Raw genomic sequence first — 20,855 nt, forward strand, 5'->3', positions numbered from 1 at the left:
TAAGGAAAATATCGGGGAAGAGATTTGTACAGTGACAAAAAGCCGAGGTGACTTTAAGTAGCAATACAAGTGTGTGTACAAGTGATGTTCTCTGTGTCACATCCCGGTGTTAAGCAGGACCTTGGGCCACTCATGGGCAAACAGAAGTGGACTGAAGTCTTGTGAGATGAGATTACAGTAAAGGGGACTAAGTTTCACTATTAAAATTTCTGCTAACCCCAGAATGGGACTAGCTAGTAAATACTGGGATAAAAATGATAATGACATGTATAAATGGTTAGTAAGGACTATGCAAAGGATTATTTTTGTTATGAAGGCTCAAATCAAAGCATAACAAAAGGTTGGATCTCTATTGGCTCAGAACAACCAGTCTCTAAGTAAAAAATTAAAAAGCAAATATGGGTCTGTCCATCTTTTCCTGTGATTTTTGCCAGACTGAGTTTGCCATACATTCCATCTTTGACTTCCTTAAGGAAGAACTTCATTGACAGTGGTTTGGGCATTCTTTGGAAGAGAAAGAAGTTTCTCAGAAGAAGGATATTTGAATTAAAACTCTGATAGAGAGATTCTTCTCTCAGTTGTGAAAGAATGTGCTCAAAATATAGCAGAAACTAATTTTAGGATGAAAGATGTATTATAAATGTCAAAGACACCAGTCTTTTTACATGTTGTTGTTTCTTTTTTAACTATTCTCTCTTGACTGATAATGAATGAATGGAAAAATTAGGAACAGAACTTAGGTTTTTTTAGATGATTGGACCTTTAAATCACTTGTTTGAAGAAATTTGCATCTCCTAGCTTGTATTTTGCAGCTTTTAAGTGGAACTATTAGGATTGTCCTTAATGGTATTCAGTAACATTAACAAAGAAACTTGAAACTCTGTGTGTTTAAGAAGAAATCCAGGTGTTGGTGTCACAGCTCTTTTAGCTTTGAAAGTTTATTTTGAAAGAAAGAGTGTGTTAAGAAGTCTTCACATTTCTATGTGGTTTTCTTCAGCTATTGTTTCAAAAGGGGAGGAATCAATGAAACCATTTCTCTGTCTATGGCAACAACATACCAGCTTTCTATCCTGCTTCCCCATGTCCCTTAAAAATGTTTAAATAAGGCTTTCCTCACACACCCCGTCAGTGAGTTTAGCAAATTTGTACCTAATTTGTACCTGTTGTTTCTAACAGGCTATTTTCCTTCCACTGGAGATGATTCAGAAGTGATGTAGACTAAATAACCTTTAAATGTGTAAATGGAAACTACATCCTTCTTGGCAATATGTTTTTGATAATAAATCCCAAATTGAATTTTATCACCCTACTTTTATTTAAATTAATGACTTATGAAACAGATTTCAGAATCACAAGGATGTTTCTGAACCCTTTGCAATGATTATATATTGAAAAATTGTATGAACTCTTGGAGATATGGAGAAGTGGAAAAGATTTGTTTCATTTTGTTGAAGAAATCCTTTCAGTAGCATTAGCATACAAATAAACTTACTCATTGTAGCTCAAAATAAGACTGAGTGCTATAGGTAATAGCATAAGCCATGGCTTGTACATGGATAACAGCTTTATGTCATCTGCTTAGAAAAGCATTTTTCCATTTTTAATCTAAAATGTCTTAAAATTTATTCTAGAGCTGTATAACTAACTTCCTTGGCTACTTTGAAAAATGAATACATAGAAAAACCTAGAGAAAATGTTTAATTATTTCTTAAAGATTACATGCTGCATTTTAACATTTCTGAGATTCAGTTATGATCTCTGGGAAGTCATCAGAGGCTTATTTTTTTGCTTAACATAAAATGAGTCACAGAAGGCAAGGACTTCACTAATATGTACGCAATGTCACTGGGATAAAAAACATAATTCTAGATGTAGTAATATCACTGTCCTGCTGCTGTATAGTGCATATTGAGATTTTTCAGTGTGTTAGCTAATGGTTCTGAAAGCAACATACCCCGTGATTCAACAGTGATGACTTCTGAAGGATTTGTTGCGTTTCAAATCATTGCTAATAGAGAGGTTTGATGTAAGTTAATTCATTTTTAGAGCAGAAACCAGCAAGGCATGTATGTTTATAAATAAATAAATAGAAGTATCACCTGCTTGGTAAATAACATTATTAGCTTGTAGTCAGTCATAATATGAGAGTTTAATTCATGTGTTGATTTTGAAGTGACTTGAAATAACATGCATTTACATGCAGCAGGTATGAGCTGCTGTAACAGCATGTGAGCACTTTTGCTCATGTTTATTAATCATAAGCTAGATTCCATAAGTACTTCCAGAATTAAAACTGCTTGAGGCAACTGGGAAGGACAGGAGTCAGTGTCTCAGGATTTATAGTTGAAGCCTAGGCACTAATTATCACTTTGTGGGTGGTGATACTTTTCTGTGCAAAAAAAAAAAAAGGAAGTTGCTTTAGAAAGTTAATAAAATCTAACTGGAGCCCCTGTGCTATGAATCATCCTTCACAGAACCTTTCAAGCAATTACTCTTAGTTACTTGATATATTGTAAGCTAAGTAGTAATTTTATCTTGGTATTAGCAGAACATGCTCTCTGTCCAATTTTATTTAAAGTTTCACCATTTTTTAAAGCTATATTATGATTAACAGTCCCTGCACATTGCTGAAATGTACTCCTTTCTTTTCCTGTCTGTAGGAACTTGTCATGGCATGCTGCACTGGAAACTCAGAGTAAAATGTATATACCACACTCTCATGCCTTTATAGATTTAAATAACGACTTCACTGCTGGTAAGTCATAAAAGTGTTAAATACCTTCCTAAAAATATTTATCAGTAAGTACACAATGTAATGTGTTGCAATTTCCTTTGGTAATTATGTGAATTTGCTACTTCTAATTTTTTTTAAATTATTTAATATCTAAAATTTGAAAATTCTGTGTTTTAAAAAGCTACTTTCAAAATTAATAGCCTAATAAAGTTTTCTACTTCTTGATGATGATCAGAGCTAATGCTTGTTCTGAATAATGTTGTATTCACTATTAAAGCCTTGTTTCCTGCTCTTAACAGTGCTGTACTCTGGTATTCAGTTGGCAACAGAATCAGGGCTTCATTTTCTTCATCTTGAGTCTGAAAATAGTTTGATGCAGGAGAATGTTTTCAAGACCAGACTTATAATTTTTCAAGGAGATTTCAATATGACTTCATTCTGTTTTGTTGTAGTTGGTTCTATCACTGATTGAGAAAATAGTACATGAGACTTTATTCTTGTATTACTGTATGAGCAATCCTGTGACCTGTTCAGGGATGAGCACTAGAGACAATGTTTCTTATGGTAGATAAACTCTATTCTTCCTTCATTTTGTTTGGGGGTTTGGGGTTTTTTTTGTGAATGCAGTTCAGCTACCATGATGAATCTATTTCTTACTTACATACCTCGTTCATACCTCCAAGCACATTTAAATATTGTGCTAAAAGCACTAAATGAATTCTGAAGTGTTTTTGCTAGATGTGCAATGGACATCAATTCATATATGGTAATTTCTGGAAAGAGAGTTTATCTTTTTCTTTTTTAGTTGCATGGGAATGAGAGAGGAAACAGTCCATAAATTTAATTAAGATGCTTATAAATGTTGGGGATTAAGTTAATTACTTTAGCATGCAGTCAAACCTTAATATTCAGTTCTGGCACGTGGCTACGTGAAGCTGTCAAGTGGAAATTCCAACTGGAAAAGTAGATATATGGTTGCTTACCATAATCAGTGTCATGTAATAAGCAATTCTAACACACTTAGCTCTAGAAATCTTTTGGCATTTTGTTTTAGTAGCACAAGCAGCACAGATGAGCATTCCAGGTAGCATTTTAAGCTGAGTACATTGAAATCGAAACTCACGGGTAGGTAAAGGTAGGAAGTCTAAGTTGCTTACATAGATCAATCACAGATGGATCCATTTTTCAAGGTTTTTGACAGCTGACAGACTAAAGCATGTTCACAGAATTCCAGTTAGTGCTAGTGATATGTGGAAGTTCCTCTATTAAATAGAAATGAAAGTCAGGATCTTTGTATGGGGAGTGCTGGGAGCTTTTATAGATTCACATCTATTTTCATATCTCAAGATGTGAGTAGAAGCCTCTGTGAGGCTCTTCCCATAAAGACCCTGACTTTTACATGCTCCTAGCAGCAAGGATAAAACACCTCGGGCTGAAATACTGAGTTACAGTGTAATGTGTAGCTCTGTGGGAAGTGTTATGTTACAGTAACCTGAGGAAGATATTAAGAAAAATAATTCATTCTGAGAAGAAAACTGGAGAAACTATTACCATAGAATTGATTTCTTTAAAGTAATGTTTTGCTTCTAAGATGGAAATGATAATTTTTTTTTACTATCACCATGAAAATGGCACCAACTGGGAATAAGACATATGTTGCTGAAAAATAATATCAGTAAATCTGATATTTCATGGCTGCTGTGTTTTTCCAAGACTGCTTGCTGCCAAAATGGAAAGTCACCAATCGTCTGGGCCTGCCTGTGCATTTATGGCACTTCCCTCACATCAGCTCTAGTAACTGCTTGGAACTGGGGCTGCTGAGGAACACAGTTTATTTTCACTTGAGTTATTAAGGTGATCCAACTCGCCATGCAGCTTCAGGATTGTCAGAGCCAATGTAAGCGCTGAGAAAAGGTTCACTCCTCTTTTAGTAGCAGCAGTCATAGCCTGCCTTTAACCAAGCATAAAATTGCACCTTGAGTCTCACTGTGCCTCTTCCAAAAAATACCTGCATAGTGTTCTCAGCACGTCTCCTGTAATTTGTTAGTCCGTACAGAGTTGGGCAAGTGACTCATAGAAGTAGTCAGGTGATAGAAGGTAAGAAAAAAACAACAGAGCTCTGTGCAGTCTGGATAGACCTTACAGAAGACACGTAAGTGCCTCTCCTGCTTGTTTAGCTCTGTTCCCTGTCAGCACAGCTGGGGCAGCATGGCAAAGAGAGTGTGATCCATATGGTGCTATTTCTCCATGGAATCTGTTCCTTACTGGTTGGCTCAGGTAGAGCTGGTGAGGAGGAGAGGATCCTTGTGACTCAGTATTCACCCACACAGTCATTCTTGAGTTGGAATAAAGCCTCATTAAGAATAGGGCCTGGGACACATTAGAATGGTATTTAATTAAAAAGGAGGCGTTGATGAGATGTAAGGGAATAGTCTGCATGCTGAAATCATGTTGCCCAAGAGGCTTAATTATGATATTTGATGCTCTTGTGGTACTTTTGCACTGAAAAATTCAGCATATTTACTCACAGGAAATGCTGCTATTCATGGATATGAAGATACACTTGTACCTAAAATTAATGCACTGATTTTTGTTTACAAATAAAAAACCAAACCACCAGAATATGCCATTTTTACTTTGTTTGGGGTTTTTTTTTTAAGACTTTTCTCTAGTATTCTGCAATGTTTTGGGGCTTTTTGTATTCTGTAACAGATGCAGCCAATTTCATGATTTTTAGCTGGGCTATTTTTGGCAACTCTATCATTATAAACAGCTTAGGAGATTTAAAGTGTGCTTGACATTAAAAAAAAAAAGAAAAAAAAAAGAAAAAATCCTCTCTGGGCTGAGAAGCTTTTTGCTAGTTTATTGCCTAACCCATTTTCAACCTGCTGATATTAAACCCTCCAAACTGAGCTTTTAATTGCCACACTTCTCCTGCTCTGGGTAAAATGAAGTTGAATTGTTATGATTTCATTATATGAGAACTTGCTCATAAAGATGTGTTTAATCCCTAACAGAGCTTCATGAAAGGCTAACAGTGTAAGGATTTTATAATCCAAAAATCCTCTAACCACAACAAAGATAATACTAATCTTTCTTGGTGCGAGGTAAACTGGGCTGTTACAGAGAGTAATGCTGCTGCAGTTTTTAAAGAAAGCATCCTCATGTAGAAGTCTCAGCTCCTTATAATTATTCATTCAGTAAGTAATTCGGAGTTAGACCAGGAATTTTGTATAAACCATGCAAAAACTTGTGGTATAAAACTTTTATCAAAGAGTCTACATGTGCTTTATGGATAAAGATTAACTAAATAAAAAACTTGCAAGTATCTTTGCATGTGTATTAAGCATGTGTTGCTCCAAGGAGGAGTATCTGGTTCACAGAGTGCCTGAGTTGGGAAGGGATGTCTGGAAATGGTCTGGTCAACCAGCCTACTATCATTGTCACTGCTGATACATGAACTGAGATAGACTGAAAGATGAGGAGAAAATGTTTAAATAAGGCTACTGGGTGTCTAGTAATACATACTCACACTTGTCATTAGTTATTTTTAACAGCTGGCTTAGGAAGGTAATCTTGAAGCTAGTAATAATAGACTTGTTTGAACAGATTAAATCAGGTGTATTTTATAGAGCAGATAGTCCAGGTGAGCATTTTCAAAGCAGGATCCTCAAGTAAGAGGCCTGTCTTAAAAATGCCACATCTCCAAAGTGAAAAATTACGTCATGTGACTTAAAAAGTATTAGTACAGTATTTAACTCTTTGACTTATAGTGAAGGAGGTAAAAAGTAACTTCTCTTTGCATTTCTTTCCACTCAATCCAAAGTAAGAAGGAGCTCAGTCTTTCTCAGCAATGTGTCTTGGATGTGTCAGTTGAGAGATGCAGAGAACACTGGTCAGTGTTCTGGAGGAACCCTGCTGGCAAGATGGTCATTACACTGAAGGTTTTACACTGAACTGTGGGGAAAAGGTGTCATAGCTGGAAACTGGGGCCAAGATACATGAAAGGACTTGATAAAGACCCCCCAGAAAGGATGTCGAGGTGGGCACCAGTAAAGCTGGACTTACACAGACACTGTTTGTGCCGTCGTTGATTTGCATCACAGTCAGAATTTTCAGTTCAGTACTTTGGACCAAGCTGAAATTTAAATTTAGCATGGGGCACTAGGTGAACCCTGATTAGACTGTCATAGTTCTCATAGGTGTACCAAGTGATTTATCTGCAGCTGAAATTTTTAGGATAGCGATTATTTTGCTGTGTCATTTTTTTCTAATGAGTCAACTAATTACTCTTATATTAAGCATCCTAAAATGTCAGATGTTCATTTAGGGATAATGCTGTCTTTCTAAGCCAAATCATAGTTCCTAATCACTTGGAGAGAAAAAAGGATTATTAAATAATAAATATGTCTGCACTCAAAGTTACAAGCCCTCTGCCAAGAAATCAGGCCATGGCCCTGCAAATACTTTTAAAATGCTCAAATGTATGAGACAAGCTGCCTTGGGCTCTGAATTATACTGTAACCTCATACTGTACATCTGTCAATGCATCCTTGAATGCTGTGAGAAACAGCTGTTGTATTAAATATTCTGTGTCTAACTTGATTATGTGATTCCAAAGTTTGGAAGTGCTGCTTTTACAACCAGTCTTGTATTGAACACTAGCACATGGTGTGTATAATTGTAGATATTTCTGGAACTGTTTATATAATATGAAGGAAAAATCATAAATTTGGGTTTGGGAAAACTAAAGTGGAAAAATCATTAGTCAGAAACAGCTTGCTGTAAGCTAATTGCAGTCTCTTTACTGATTTCTGGTGGTTAATTTTCTTATGTTGCTTTGCTTTGGGAATCCAGAAACCTAATGTAGCAGAACGTTCACAATGTGTTTTCTTTTTTATTCCCAATTCTTAGTTTAAATGTGTAAATGTAGATAGTTTTCTTTTTGAAAAACAATCATTCAGATTGCAGGTGATATTTCTGTTGTAATCATTTAAACCTGGATTGTGAAGATATTGTAACATTTGATGCCAGACTCTGGTTATATATTCAGTGAGTTTCCTCTTCATGGAAACTGGGAGCCTCTCTGCAGTTAATATTATCAGCAAAGCTTATTTTATACAATAGATGTGCATTTATTCGCTATGAAAATAACCAGGCAAACAAATTATCTGGCTTTTTAAAACTTAGTGTGAGTGGCATTTTAAAACTTGGGCAGGGCTATGTATTTACTCTCTCTGGTTTTGCTCCCTCCCTTACGTTTTTTCCCAGAACAAATATTCAGTCATGCCATGTCACTGTGTCATTCCTTGAACAGGTACATTTTTTAAATTTCTTAGCTGTTTTAAGCTCTGATAACAGAGCTTACCTGTGAATTTACAACAAGTAATGGAGGCAAAAAATGTATCATATAAGATGGACAGGATATATTTCAGAGGACTTGGAAGTTGGAATTAGCTGCATCTGCTCCTGCTGGGATTGGTCTGCTTTTGCCAGTGGCTTCTCTTACTCACAGCTTACCTCACCAAGAGAATCAAAGACTGAGTAGAGATCTTTAGAGAAAAGAAATAGCTGTTTGAACTTCTTTTTTCTAATCTTTTTAAAAGAGCCCATAATCTCTGCTATGTGCTTAGCAGTTTTAATTTTAAAATTGCCATTATGAAGTGTCTCAAAAGCTATTCCTTTCGCAATTTTTAATTATATACTGATATAATTATATACAGCGGGGGATAATAATATGACATTTTTATGGGAATCAGTAGCTTACTACAGGTGGAGAAGTAAATTGGTTGTGCCACAAACAGCATTTTGTTGAGAAAGCATGAATGTGAAAATGGGTTCTGAAAGCACTCTGAACACTGAGCAGTTATATTCTATTGATTGAAACAATATTGTTGCCTTTATTCTGAAAATAAACAGAATTGTCTGAAAGTCATGTTTGAAGTGCTAAAAGAAGCATAACTATAAAGCATAGATCTAATTTAAAAGTTTTCCAGTTAAGTGATTCTTTTAAATTAATATCCTATAGTAATTTTTAACAATAAAAGGGATTTTACTGTTGTTATGTTAGTTATGTTGTTTATAATTGCTCATCTTGTTTTACTAAATAGTTCCAATAAACACTTACTAAGTTTTGAAAGACTTGTTTGAACAGAATAAATTCACAGTCTTTTGATTAGAAGCACCTCTCTTAAAAATTGGCCAACACAAATTAGCTTGTTTAGAACAGATGAAGTCTTTTTGTTTTGCTTAAGTTTTTCAGGGGAGGAAGCTACTGGAAGGAATGTTTCCTTAACTTCCTGTTTTGTGTAACTAGCACCAAAAATTCATGACAAGTGAATTGCAAGCTCATTAGCATTGGTCCTTGTACTTGTATCCATGTTGTAAAAGCTGAATCACCTAAATCACCATAGCCAGGCACGTGTATTCCATTTGCTCTAGAACGGAACTAATGCCAACTTGACAAACAAATCTGAATACCAAATGTAGAGGGTTTCTCTACCTGAATGAAAAACTTATGAACAGAAGCATGAAACTTGTCAGGCTTGGTTTTCCACTTCCATGTAGTAAAGAAATAAAACTGATTATATCTAACTTTTTTGTATATAATATGGTTTGTGCATATTAGAAGTATTGTACAACTGAAGTTGTAGAAGTACTACTAAAAAAATTGTAAATAATGTTTTTCATTTTGGTTTTAAATACTTTTTTCCTGCCAGTGTGTCAATCTGTAATGTAAATAGAGGAAAAATTGTAATGTAAGTACAGGAAAGTTATCTTTTACTTGTCTTTAGGTTTTATGGCATTTAATGATCTTAATACAGTTCTTACATTACCCATGCTGTTAACACCCTGCAAAGCAGGGATTTTTAGTTCAGCACATTATTTACATATACGTACAAGAGGGCATTTTCATACCCCAAAGGAGCTTCTGGTTAGAGAATATCCACAGACACACCTGTTCTTCCACATTAATGAGAGCATGTTTAGGCATGTTTGGACCATAAATAAATTCTAATTGGGCAATGCCTTGTACATGTTGATAGTGTTTAAAAATAGGGGCACTTTTTTTCCCTCTCCTTTATTAACTTAAACATCTGAAGTGATTGTGAAATCAAGGAGTAACTTAATGTTGCTCGTACCCTGGTGGCTTCTAAAGACAGTCATAGATGCTGAGAGTTTTTATTTTGAAATAAAAAGCCCTCTGACATTAAACAAAGGTCAAATCAGTCATTAGTGAAATGAATGCTCCATCTATAATTAGTACCATTTTTTATAACACTCAAAAGGGACAGAAAATAACAAGGATAATCTGAAGTGGACTTGGAGCAGGTTCTGTATAGTTTGGTTTTCTTGCAGTGAGTCCTAGTAAGAAAAAACAATGTTTGGATATAGGGTGAGTTTGTAATATTATCTGTTTTTTATTTAGTAAGATTGTCTGCAGTTGTGGCTGCCCCATCCCTGGAAGTTTTCAAGGCAAGGTTGGACAGGGCTCCAAGAGCAACCTGGTCTAGTGGAAGGTGTCCCTGCCCGTGGCAGGGGGCTGGAACTGGGTGATCTTTAAGATACCTTCTAACCCAAACCATTCTGTGATAATTGCAACAGTTCACTTTGCATTTGTTTAAGAGAAACCTTTCCTCTCGGGCAGTATTGGTTTTTTACTTCCAGCCATTTGCTAAGGCTGTAGGTGTTACATTTCAGGAAATCTGACATCAAGATCTTCCCCCATCCCAACTATCAAGTGTTTTAGTTCCCTTTGCGACATCATGTCCCAAATTAAAGATGTAAGAAATGCCCTGCAGGCTTAGTCTAGTGGTCCATCTAGCTAGCCCAATAATCTTTCTCTGGCAGCAGCAGGAAAGTGGCCAGGCTGGTTTTTTAGTTCTGATATTTTCCTCTTCCTGTTTCATATTTCCATGGTATATCTCCGGAACCTACAGTTACCATGGGGCTGTTAGAGGTACACCCTTGCCTGTTGTTTTTGGTATCCCCTAATGTACCTGTTGTCTAGTAAAAGCACCACCTTTGTATTCTGTAAACAGTTGGTTGCTAAGCTGCAGATTTTTTGATTTTTATAACCTCAGGTTGGCAATATCTTGCATTTGCCATTGTTCAGTTCATCAGCATTTGAACAGCCCTCAGTACTTAGTCCTTGCTTTTTAAACTTTTAAACTTTTTTTAAACTTTGTTTTCTACAGCTGAAATTGCAACCTGAACTGACTTCCAAAGGCAGTGTGGCAGCATGTCTTTAGATGAGTGACTTTTCCTGATCATGTGTGATATGATAGGCATTCCTTGTAGGGAAAAGGGGTTGAGTTTTCTTGATATAGCCGGAAGCAAAACAGAAATGTTGCCATTTTCAACGATTGGTGTTTTATAATTCAAAAAGTGTAGAAAAGAACTGTATGTCTTCATTCTTGTGTAACCCAAGTACTGAACGTACAGATATTAATGCATTTGTTGGTTCCACCTCTTCTCCTGCAGCTGTTATATGCTAAAGAATTTAGTAATAATTGACATGGAAAGCAATAGCAGTGAAGTGAGAGATGGCTGCCATGGACACTGTTCCTTTGGAAAGCAGATGCTTGCAAGGAGTCTCTGCTATGGCTGTTAGAAAAAGATATTTATAAATTGCACAGATTCTTAATTTTTTCCTCTCTCATATGCTTTTGGTTCTTAGAGTCAAAAACATAATAAAGCCAGAGAGAATCATAAAGTACATTAGGTTGAAAGTAACCTTTGGGAATTACTAGGTCTAGGACACTGTTCCAGACATGGCTTGATTTTTCTTACACAAACTTGAGAGAAAACATTTGTAATTCTGAGCTGTACCAATTTGTGAACAGTTCTTTGAAGGGTCTAAATTACATTGCCTTTTTACGCTGCTGCTGCAAAGAAATACTTTGGTTTTGCTTGCTTTGAAATCTGTGGCATTCTTGATCAAAAAGGAAAATTGCTTGTAAATATTACGCATTTAATTTACGCATTTCAGTGAAAGGGAGTTTAATCCTAGAAACAAGCATGAGCATTTTGGACACGTAGCTTCTAAGAAGGCTTAAGGATAAAACAGAGGACAGTTGGCAACGAGGTACCAGTGGAATTGTTTCAGTAGGCTCTAGAACTAGAGGTGGTGTTGCTGTACCTATATTAAGTTGTCCTATGGGAAATCACAGCTTGTTGCTCTAATGTAGGAGCAGCGTGCCACAGCTCCTCTACACTATTTTTAGAAGATTATCTGCTGTCTTTGCTTGCTTTTGCATTTTGCCACTGCAGTGTGATATTACAGCAGCCCTGGAGATGCTCTGGGTTGCTGGTTCCATTCACCCTGTATAATGTTATGTGCCTCAGGTTAGGTTTGGTTTTTTGCCTGCAAAGTAACCTTTGTGTTCTATCTCAAATAGTGGCAGTTGAAATTACGGGGGTGGGGGGAAGGAGACAATGAAAAAGACAAGTGTTTAAATCCAAGAGTAGTTTTCCTAAGTCTGGATTTCTTAACACTGGGCTTAATTTTTTTTTTAATAAAAACTTTTTCTTCCCATTTTTCTAATTTATATGCTTTCCTAAATATCAGTGAATAAAAGTTCTTTCAGTAGGCAATGCCAGATAAATGGTCTGAAGCCCTCTTTTGCACTTTTACAATTTTAGTGTAAAAGAAGCCAGAAATATTTCTCTATCAGTATATCTGCTGCTTAATTCAACATATTCAAAATAAAATGATAGTTGGTAGGTTTTTATTTTTAATTTTGACTTCCTAAAAATATAACTGTGTATACTTTTTTCTAGCTTTGAGGTATGCCTCTGTCTTTACTATTAAGAAACATTCTTCAGGGCGCATATATAACATCCAGCACTTACTAACTCACATGAGAGTAACTGTATTTGTGTATTAAACTATACAAATGCAAAAGTTGTCTACAAAAGAGTATGAGGGATAAAAATAGTTTTGGAGGGGTGTGTTTTTAATGTTTCTTACTTAATATCTATACATCTAAACATCACTGGAATAATGTATTTAGAGCTTAGGTAATTTTTTAAAATAATTTATATATCTTTACTAAGTGATCAAATGTATTTGTTTGTGTAATCTTCTCTTAAATAATTTTATTTCTCTTACATTTTTCCTTGCAGATTTGTTCCTTACTACATCACCAAATTCCAAAGACATTCAGTTTGAGACATGGGTAAATAAGGTAAGAGAGAAAACAGAAATAACCTTTCTATTGAAACACAGACAAGTTATAAAAACCAAAAAGTCATCTGAGAAGCGATGTTGAGGCACCGACTGCACTGTTGCATTTAGAGTGCACAATAGTCCTGGACACCTTTTGCTCAGCACAAGTCCCTCTACAGATTTTTGAACGTGACTAATCAGTAAATGAGATGCCTCCATACACCTTAGCAGGGCTCCTGGGCTGTCAGCACCTGTGTGAGGAGGTTACTCACACTCAGCAGGGTGATTTGTAAATAAAAGGATGATCATTTTGGTTTTATTCTTGCTGTCTCAGTGATTTTTATTTTTTTTTAAGTAAGCTTGATCTTGGACAGAGGTTCAAAATGTCGCTTCTGACTGTTAAAGTTTGTGTTCAGATTACAGTTGAGAGAGTCCAGAGTCCTGTGTCCTTGGAATTCCAGGTTGAGGAGTAATAGCTCAATGGATTAATATTTATTTATTTATTGAGATTCTGCATTGCAGGAGTATCCTTTGTACTGTGTTACCCAAAAGGATTATAGTTACAAGTTCACCTTTTTGTTACAATAGAAGGGGCTTAATGTGTTTCTTATTAGCTAAGGAATGAGTTTTTTAGAGTTTACCTGAAAATGTATCCATCAGGTCATAATGAGTCACTGTAGAACAAAAAATGTAGTCTTGTCTTTGACAACATGGCCATCTTCAACCAGGCAAGAGTAATCAAAGCAGTGAGTCATGAATCCTGTATTTCTAGCTTTATATAGACTAAAATGGGCAGGGATTGAGTGTTAGTGACTACACAAGGCATTTGTCCTGTCTCCTGTTGGTGTGTTTGTTTTTTTTAATGTTCTTACAAATTTTGGACTCCTGTATTCTAAATATTATCCTACATTATATATTTTATATGGATAGATGTACTTGTCTTTAGAAAGAAAGAATTCTCTTCTTTGGGATCAATCAACCCAGTAAAATAGGTCATACATATAAAATACATGTAAATGTATGTGAATCTCAAAATACCGTAATTGATCCATTAAAAGCTGTTAAATTGCTCTCTGTAGAAGATAAATTGCTCTCTGTAGAACAACATAATTCTCTCATTGATGCACTTGTGCTTTTAAAATATTTGCCCATATGAGATATGCTTTTGGGGCCGAGTACAGGGCCTAGTCTTTTTTACTGCATGGAAATGCATCAATTTTATTTTATTTTTTTCTCATTAGAATCGTTATAAATTATATGTCAAGATAAAGATATATAGTCAGACATCCAGTACAAACAAGGACTAAGTGTGTCCAGAGTTGCATTGAAGTCTATAAACTGAATATGACATGAGTCGTGTTGGATATGGATAACTGTGCACCATTCCCAAACCCTTTGTCTCCTTGCCTCTCTGGGTATTTGTGTGGACAACACTGTGTATGAGCTGATTGCAGGGACTGGGCCAGGGGGCCTTGGGTCATCTGACATGGCTACAAAAACTCAGCATTTTAAAATGGGCTTGTTCCAGTTGTGATGCAGTTCTGTGATAAATGACGATCCAGTGCTTTTTGTCTTTCTGATGAAATATTGGACTATTGTTTTCTGTGGGCCAAGATTTTAATAATAGGTAATTAAAACAAGGTCTAAACCAGATCTAATGTCAAATCAATTTATTTCCTAATTAGAAGGTGAATCAGAAGCTATTTTTACCAGGTGTGCAGCTGTGGTTTTATATGTTACTTATATCTATGAAATCACATCAATATGCATAAATGCACATTAGTATTCATAATCACTTAATTATGATTTAGATAATGTTGCTGAAATAACCCAGTCTCTTCCTTTTAACAAAGCAAAATATATGGAAATTGTGTCTGAATATTACTATTGCTGGACTTCATAAGATTCCATGAAGGATTAGAAATGTAAAAGCTTTTTTCAATTTTCAATTTCAAGCAATTCTTTTTTTCTGTAGCTGAGATGTCTCTCTGTAATTAAATTCCTTCTTTATTGATCTGTATTTTCTTTGGTTCAAAAGTCAAATTTTATCACTTAGACTGCAATTCAGTTTTTCCATCATCTTTGTCCTCTTTGATAGGATGGGAACTTCACTAAAGCTGGAAAAAGTAAGGAAATGCCCAGTGGTGCGAAAGTTGTTGGACAGTCCGTATTTGCAGATTTTGGTGAGTTTTATCTTCCACACTACTCCTGAGTGTTCCTTTATTTTCCATATTTTGTTAGATACTTCACACTGAAGAACAAATAAAGATGTTTAACTCTAAATGGTTTCTTATGTTTCTCTGCTTTTTTTCTGTAAGGTGGTATATCTGTAAATCTTGAAATATCTGGGAATAATTGTTAATGAATTCAGCTTTGACTGTCCCATCACATGTATCTACATTTTCTTGCTTTGAGGTGTGGTACAAGACCAAACTTCCTTTTACCAGACATGGGGTTTTTGTCAAGATTTAATTTTTTCCCCTAATCTTGTTCAGAAGATATTATCTAATTAAATGGTCATAAATTCTTCACTTGTACAATCTAATAAAGACAAAATGTAAATTACTTAATTACTTGAATAAAGATTGCTGGAACATGGTAAAATCTTAATGGTTGTAATTGAAAATTTTGAAAGACTTTTGGACAGGCAAAAAATTTAATTTATATGTAAATCTATTTTTGCAAGGGTAAGTGAAAGCCTGTACTTTTCTATTAGCCAGTCAATTGTGGCTTGTCAATGTGTGTGTTTGGTTACAGAGAATAGGGAATGTTGATTATGTAGTCCAAACAGTACTATTTGTCTCTGCAGTAGAATAACAATTTTCCATCCCAAGGGAAAATGCTATGGGCCTGATTCTGCTGCCATGACTGGATGTAAAGAAATTCATAAAAAACTAATTTAGTACATTTATACAACACATTTGTTAATTGTAAGACTGAACCTGTCTTTAAATGTTGTCAAACCATAGCCTCGTTTATCATTTTCTTTTAAAATATGTTTTAAAGAAAATGGCAGGTTTTAAAGTTCTTAGACCCAGAATGTGACGCTCTTGCTGCCACTTAGAAGGGTTCTGAGAAGTTCTAGCAAAGCTCTTCATGACATGGAACTAGAAGACACCTCTGCTGGATCAGATCTACAGGGAATAATGGCAGGTAGAACCTGAACCATGCTCCAGGTTCTTCTGTGAAATGTTTAACACATTTTCAAAAACCTTAGACAAAGTTTTTATAAAATCTTTTACTGTTTATCTACAAATTGGAACACTTATCTATATAATATGTGAAGGAAAAAATAGAGTACTACAGTTTTTACAGTTAAAGAAGTTGAATGTCTTGGGGTTTTTGTAACCACTTTCCAAGCTGATGTTCTGAATAATGTGTCTTAATAGGTACTAAATAAAAATTTTATTTTTTTTACAATGGCAGTGTGGAAAGCAATCTTACTGTAGGATAACCTTATCTCTGTGTTAGGTAGCTAATGAGCCCAAATGATACATCATAATTTTAGAAGTGTATCATAATTAATGGAATTTTAATAAACCCTGGGATATCTTTGCAAAGGGAAGTGGAACTGTTCAAATGATAAAGTTGAAATTTTGAAAGTGTGACTAAATGGAGTGTGCAGTGCTGCAGCAGTGCAGGGTTTGGTACAGCCAAGGTTACAAAAGGCAGTACAGATTAGTCAAGGGGGCTGCAGATTTGGAGTTCCATCACCACTTTTTTAATGCCCTGCTCTGCTAATTATCATCAAAGTCATAGGCTGAGCACTAGTGTGAGGCAACAGGGAAACAATCTCTCTAGCAAGGATGAATATCATGGGAGAAAGTGTGCTCAGGAACTTGAAAAATACCTGCGAATAAATGTAGAGGGACAGCAGAGAGGCAAGGGACCACCAGGATCAGCTGTGGGAGGAGATGCTGCCTTTTTTAAGTCATTGTTCTGAAGGGTCTCAGCCCCTTCATCTCTAGGAGAGAACACCCAGATGGTGCCATATGAGGGTCTTGCCTCTCCCTGAACCCCTACACACACACTGTCAACTTCATCTTCATTCCAGATCACTCCAGGTGAAGGATGGGAAATGGTTTAATGTCTTTCTGCCCATTAATTTTCCTAAGCAATTGAAGAGATTGCTGTAGGTGTATCTATGTGCTTTGATAGAGGAACAAGGTTTATTCTGACAACTATGATTTCAAATCAGGGTGGGAGATGGAGTAGGATTTTTTTTCCTTCCCATCTTTCTAATGCCAGTTTAAAATACTCAGGGCAACAAAGAGTTACTTTTTCACTGAACCAAGTTTTAGAGAATATTGAAGTGAATATGGTAACTAAAACAGCGTATATGAGTAATGAAGGGATATAATCCTAAATTCCATGTTCTCTATGAAATGTAGTCTGAAGGAAGTTTAATAATATCCCACCATCAAAAAATCCTCTTACACCATAATAGTTGGGTGTAAGAGTGCCTATACAAAAAATGGTAGGAGGAAAAAAAACCTTTAAATGCAAAGGAGGTTTGTAGTTGAGTTCTGCTGATGTTTGTTGTCATTCTGGTATTTTTTGTTCTGCATCAGTCTAACAATAAAGTGGCAAAAGGTCACATTACAGGCGTAACACTCTCAGAGTAACATCATTCACCCCTGTGCTGTGTCTGCTTACACACAGATACTTCAAAAGGCAGAGTTTTATCCTGCAGCTTCTGCTTGTAGTGAGCTAAAGGCAAAGAAATGCATTGCTAGAAATGGTTTATCAGACTTGAACGTCTCCATTTTTCAGTTTTCTGTTTCAAAAATGATGGAATAATGATTGGTGCGAGTCAAAAGAAGTTAGGGTATGACAGTTTGCCGTTTGAAAGAGTTATTTGGCTGTCTGTAATGGGACCTGAAGGAGGTTTCGTTGCACAAAAAATCAAAATATCACAATGAAATGGAAAATGAGATGTGTGAGAAGGTTGTGCTGCCTTCCACCTAAGCAGGTTTTGCCAAGCCGTGAGTGCTGCAGAACGTGCCGTACGCTCGCGCTCTGCTCTGCGCAGCCACCCTTGGCACCAGGACGGCTGCTGGGACTAGAAACACGTTCAAACACAGTCACAAGCCTCTTGCGCTCTTACTTCTGTGTTGCCAGCCTCTGTTTTTCTTCCCCTTTCTTGACATTTTCTGTACCTCACAGCTGATGTGCCAGCTTTGCCATTTGCTAAAGGTCTCAAAGGATTCCATATCTGTGCTTTCTCTCTCTGCTACTTCTCATGTACTGAACCTTGCGCATATTGGACCCTGGAATGGTGTCAGGTCCAGATGTGAGTTTGGGGGTGTGTCACTTGGGCTGTTGCCTTCTCATTTACACCCACACTTCCATTTGTATCCTGCTACGTTCCTGCAAGAGTCTGATTTACTGATCAGACCTTCATCTTAGCAAAATAAGCATTGTTTCAAAAGGTGACTTTGTCTAACATTATTTCCTGCTTCCAAAAATTTTGTTTGAAATACCCTTTCCAACCGTAAGTCATTTGTAAAAAGGGAGAGCTTTGAATAAGATCCTGACTGAGAACCTCTAAAAGCAACTGATTTGGGGTAAGATTTCCTTTCTTAAGCTAAGCAGGTCGAACAACAGCTATCAAGTAGAAATTATTTGGATAAGTGGAGTTGGAAAAAACAGCAATTAGGTGACTCATGAGAAGCTGTCACAGATGTTGGTATAATCTCAGTACCGAGTGTTCTTAAGTACTGAAAAAATATATATTTTTTCATTAAAAAGATACACAAATGTACGTTTGTGTGCATCTATATATGGCTGTGTATATTTTAATGGAAAATCATGCAAAAGCATGTGTGTACATATCAATTCATTTATGGTAATGGAGTAGACCTTAGACTTTATGTCCAAGTTGGAACCTCTGTAATAAGTAGCACTTCTCCCTGTTACATGATAGCAAGGATTTGTACATTAATCTGACCAAAGGACAGGGAACAATTGACAAATTTGTATTGCTCTTCTAAAAATAAGTCAGAAATGCTTTTTGACATTTATTACAAATGGCATTTCAATTGATTAAGGTGAGCAGAGTTGGGCACTAGAGAATTTTGCACTTACTTGGCTGACACATTGCTCCAAACAAGTAAGAGCTCTTCATTATTACTTTCCCTATTCTTCTCATGTCACTATGGTAATTGCAGTGCAGTGGTTGCTATAGCAAAAATGATTAATCCTCTGTTGTTGTTATCTCTGTGCTCACAGAGGCTTTTTATAAGATCTGCTTGTACTGTCTTTAGAGAAAATCATAGATGTTGTCTAGAATCTTGATAAATACTTGCAAATATAGAGAGTTTTAATAGTTGTCATTTAAAATACTGGGAAACATTGTATTTTTGAAGAAATTTAAGGATTGCAATGGGACAATATGAAAATTACCTTTTTTTTTTTAGGGACGAGATGAATGTGAGCCATGTTATGGACACAGAAACCTGCTGTTTTCTTGTTAGTTTGAAGATTAATGACATATGTCTTTTAAGTAGTGACTCAGAAACAATTAGCACGGGATATTGTGCAGTTTATACAGTCCATTAATTCATTTTTACAGGAAATTAATGTCATAATTGCTATTTAACTGTGATAGGTTCAGTTGGATAGCGGAGTTTGATAGATCATCCTTTGTGATATCTGATCTAAGAATATAAAAGTTTGATTTTACTTAGTTAAGGCAAAGAACTTTGTTGTGGCCTGAATAGAAAGAGTAAAAATAGCTTTTTGAAATCAAACTGGATCATACTGCTCATGGTGTCCTTGTAAGTAAACACAACACAAGTCTTCCTTTCTCCAGGTAGCATTTAGCCAACTCAGTTTTCTAGTTTTTTGTTGCCAATTGATTCCTTGGCTGCTGCTGAGTCTTTCTCTTCTCTAATTGATTAAGTTTGCCTTCACTCCTGCTATGACGCTTGCTTTTTGACAAAGCATGGATTGGGATTGGTAAAGTTCTGTCCAACTCCTTCAGAGACCTGAACTCAAATTTTTCTCATATTTAAAATCCAGTTATCCAAGTAATAATCCTAAGAGAATCTTCTCTGTTCTCCTCCCTACCAAATAATTGAACTGTTTCACGTATGTTAACTACTTTTATGACATATGGTAGAAATTACCACTTTTCTTATAGGAAATAATAGCTCATTATTGCCAGTTAATTACGTTTAAACAGGACAACATAGTGCCTAACTTTTGGGTTTTTAGAAACCATGCATTGCACTGTGCAAAATGCATTTCATTGAAAGATTTTTGTTTAAAGTAGACCTTCATTATCCTGCAGCTGATGGTACCTTAAATGCACTGCTTTGCTGCCTGCAGTTGCATTTTGAGTTTGTACCTTTTAGTTTTATCTATCAGCTTCATTTTAGCATCTGAATTTCTTTTTTCTTCCGAATGTTGCATTCTCAGATTTAGTAGCAGTGTATCAAAGGAAAAATTTAATGGTACATTTCAGTAAACAACCCTTCTCCTTTGAGCAGTGCATTGTGAAAGTACACAAGTGCTCCTGTAGTCAAAAAAAGGATTCTATAAGAACCTTAAGATGCAGGAAGACAATACTGCTGTATTTGAAATGCTCTGCATATGAAGAAGACTGTTCTTACCATGATCAGTTTGGATGAAAAAGATATAAAAGCTGATGGAAATGAGGAATTCTGAGAGACTTTAGATATGGAAGGGGTTATTTTAAATAATAGGTGCACTTCAGTTCATCTGAAACAGCAGTGCATAAGGACATACCAAGTTAGTTGAAACTTTGAGTCCATGAAAGTCAATTTAGGAGCTAAGTCTGCCTTATTTGTTAATTGGTAACCAGCAATGCTGTTCAGTGATACCTTTTTGTCTTAATATCAGTCCTGTTTTTTTAGATTTGTATCTTTTTGACAGTTCTTTCTAGAAAAAGATCCTGTGTTGAGTTTTAAGGTGGTATGTGTTACT

The 20,855-nt window shown here is 35.9% G+C and overlaps 1 protein-coding gene across 1 annotated transcript in view; it reads left to right on the plus strand.

Annotated features, from left to right (window-relative positions):
* Positions 1–20,855, plus strand: part of ITFG1 (integrin alpha FG-GAP repeat containing 1) — a 73,826-nt gene that overhangs the window by 8,125 nt on the left and 44,846 nt on the right. The window contains exons 6-8 of the mRNA XM_027685169.1: positions 2,661–2,755; positions 12,863–12,924; positions 15,004–15,088. Coding sequence (XP_027540970.1) covers positions 2,661–2,755; positions 12,863–12,924; positions 15,004–15,088 — 242 coding nt within the window. The remainder of the gene's footprint in view (positions 1–2,660; positions 2,756–12,862; positions 12,925–15,003; positions 15,089–20,855) is intronic.

Source organism: Neopelma chrysocephalum, unplaced genomic scaffold (genome assembly GCF_003984885.1).
Source record: "Neopelma chrysocephalum unplaced genomic scaffold, ASM398488v2 Primary Assembly neopelma1_68, whole genome shotgun sequence".
In the NCBI taxonomy this organism is placed as follows: Eukaryota; Metazoa; Chordata; class Aves; order Passeriformes; family Pipridae; genus Neopelma; species Neopelma chrysocephalum.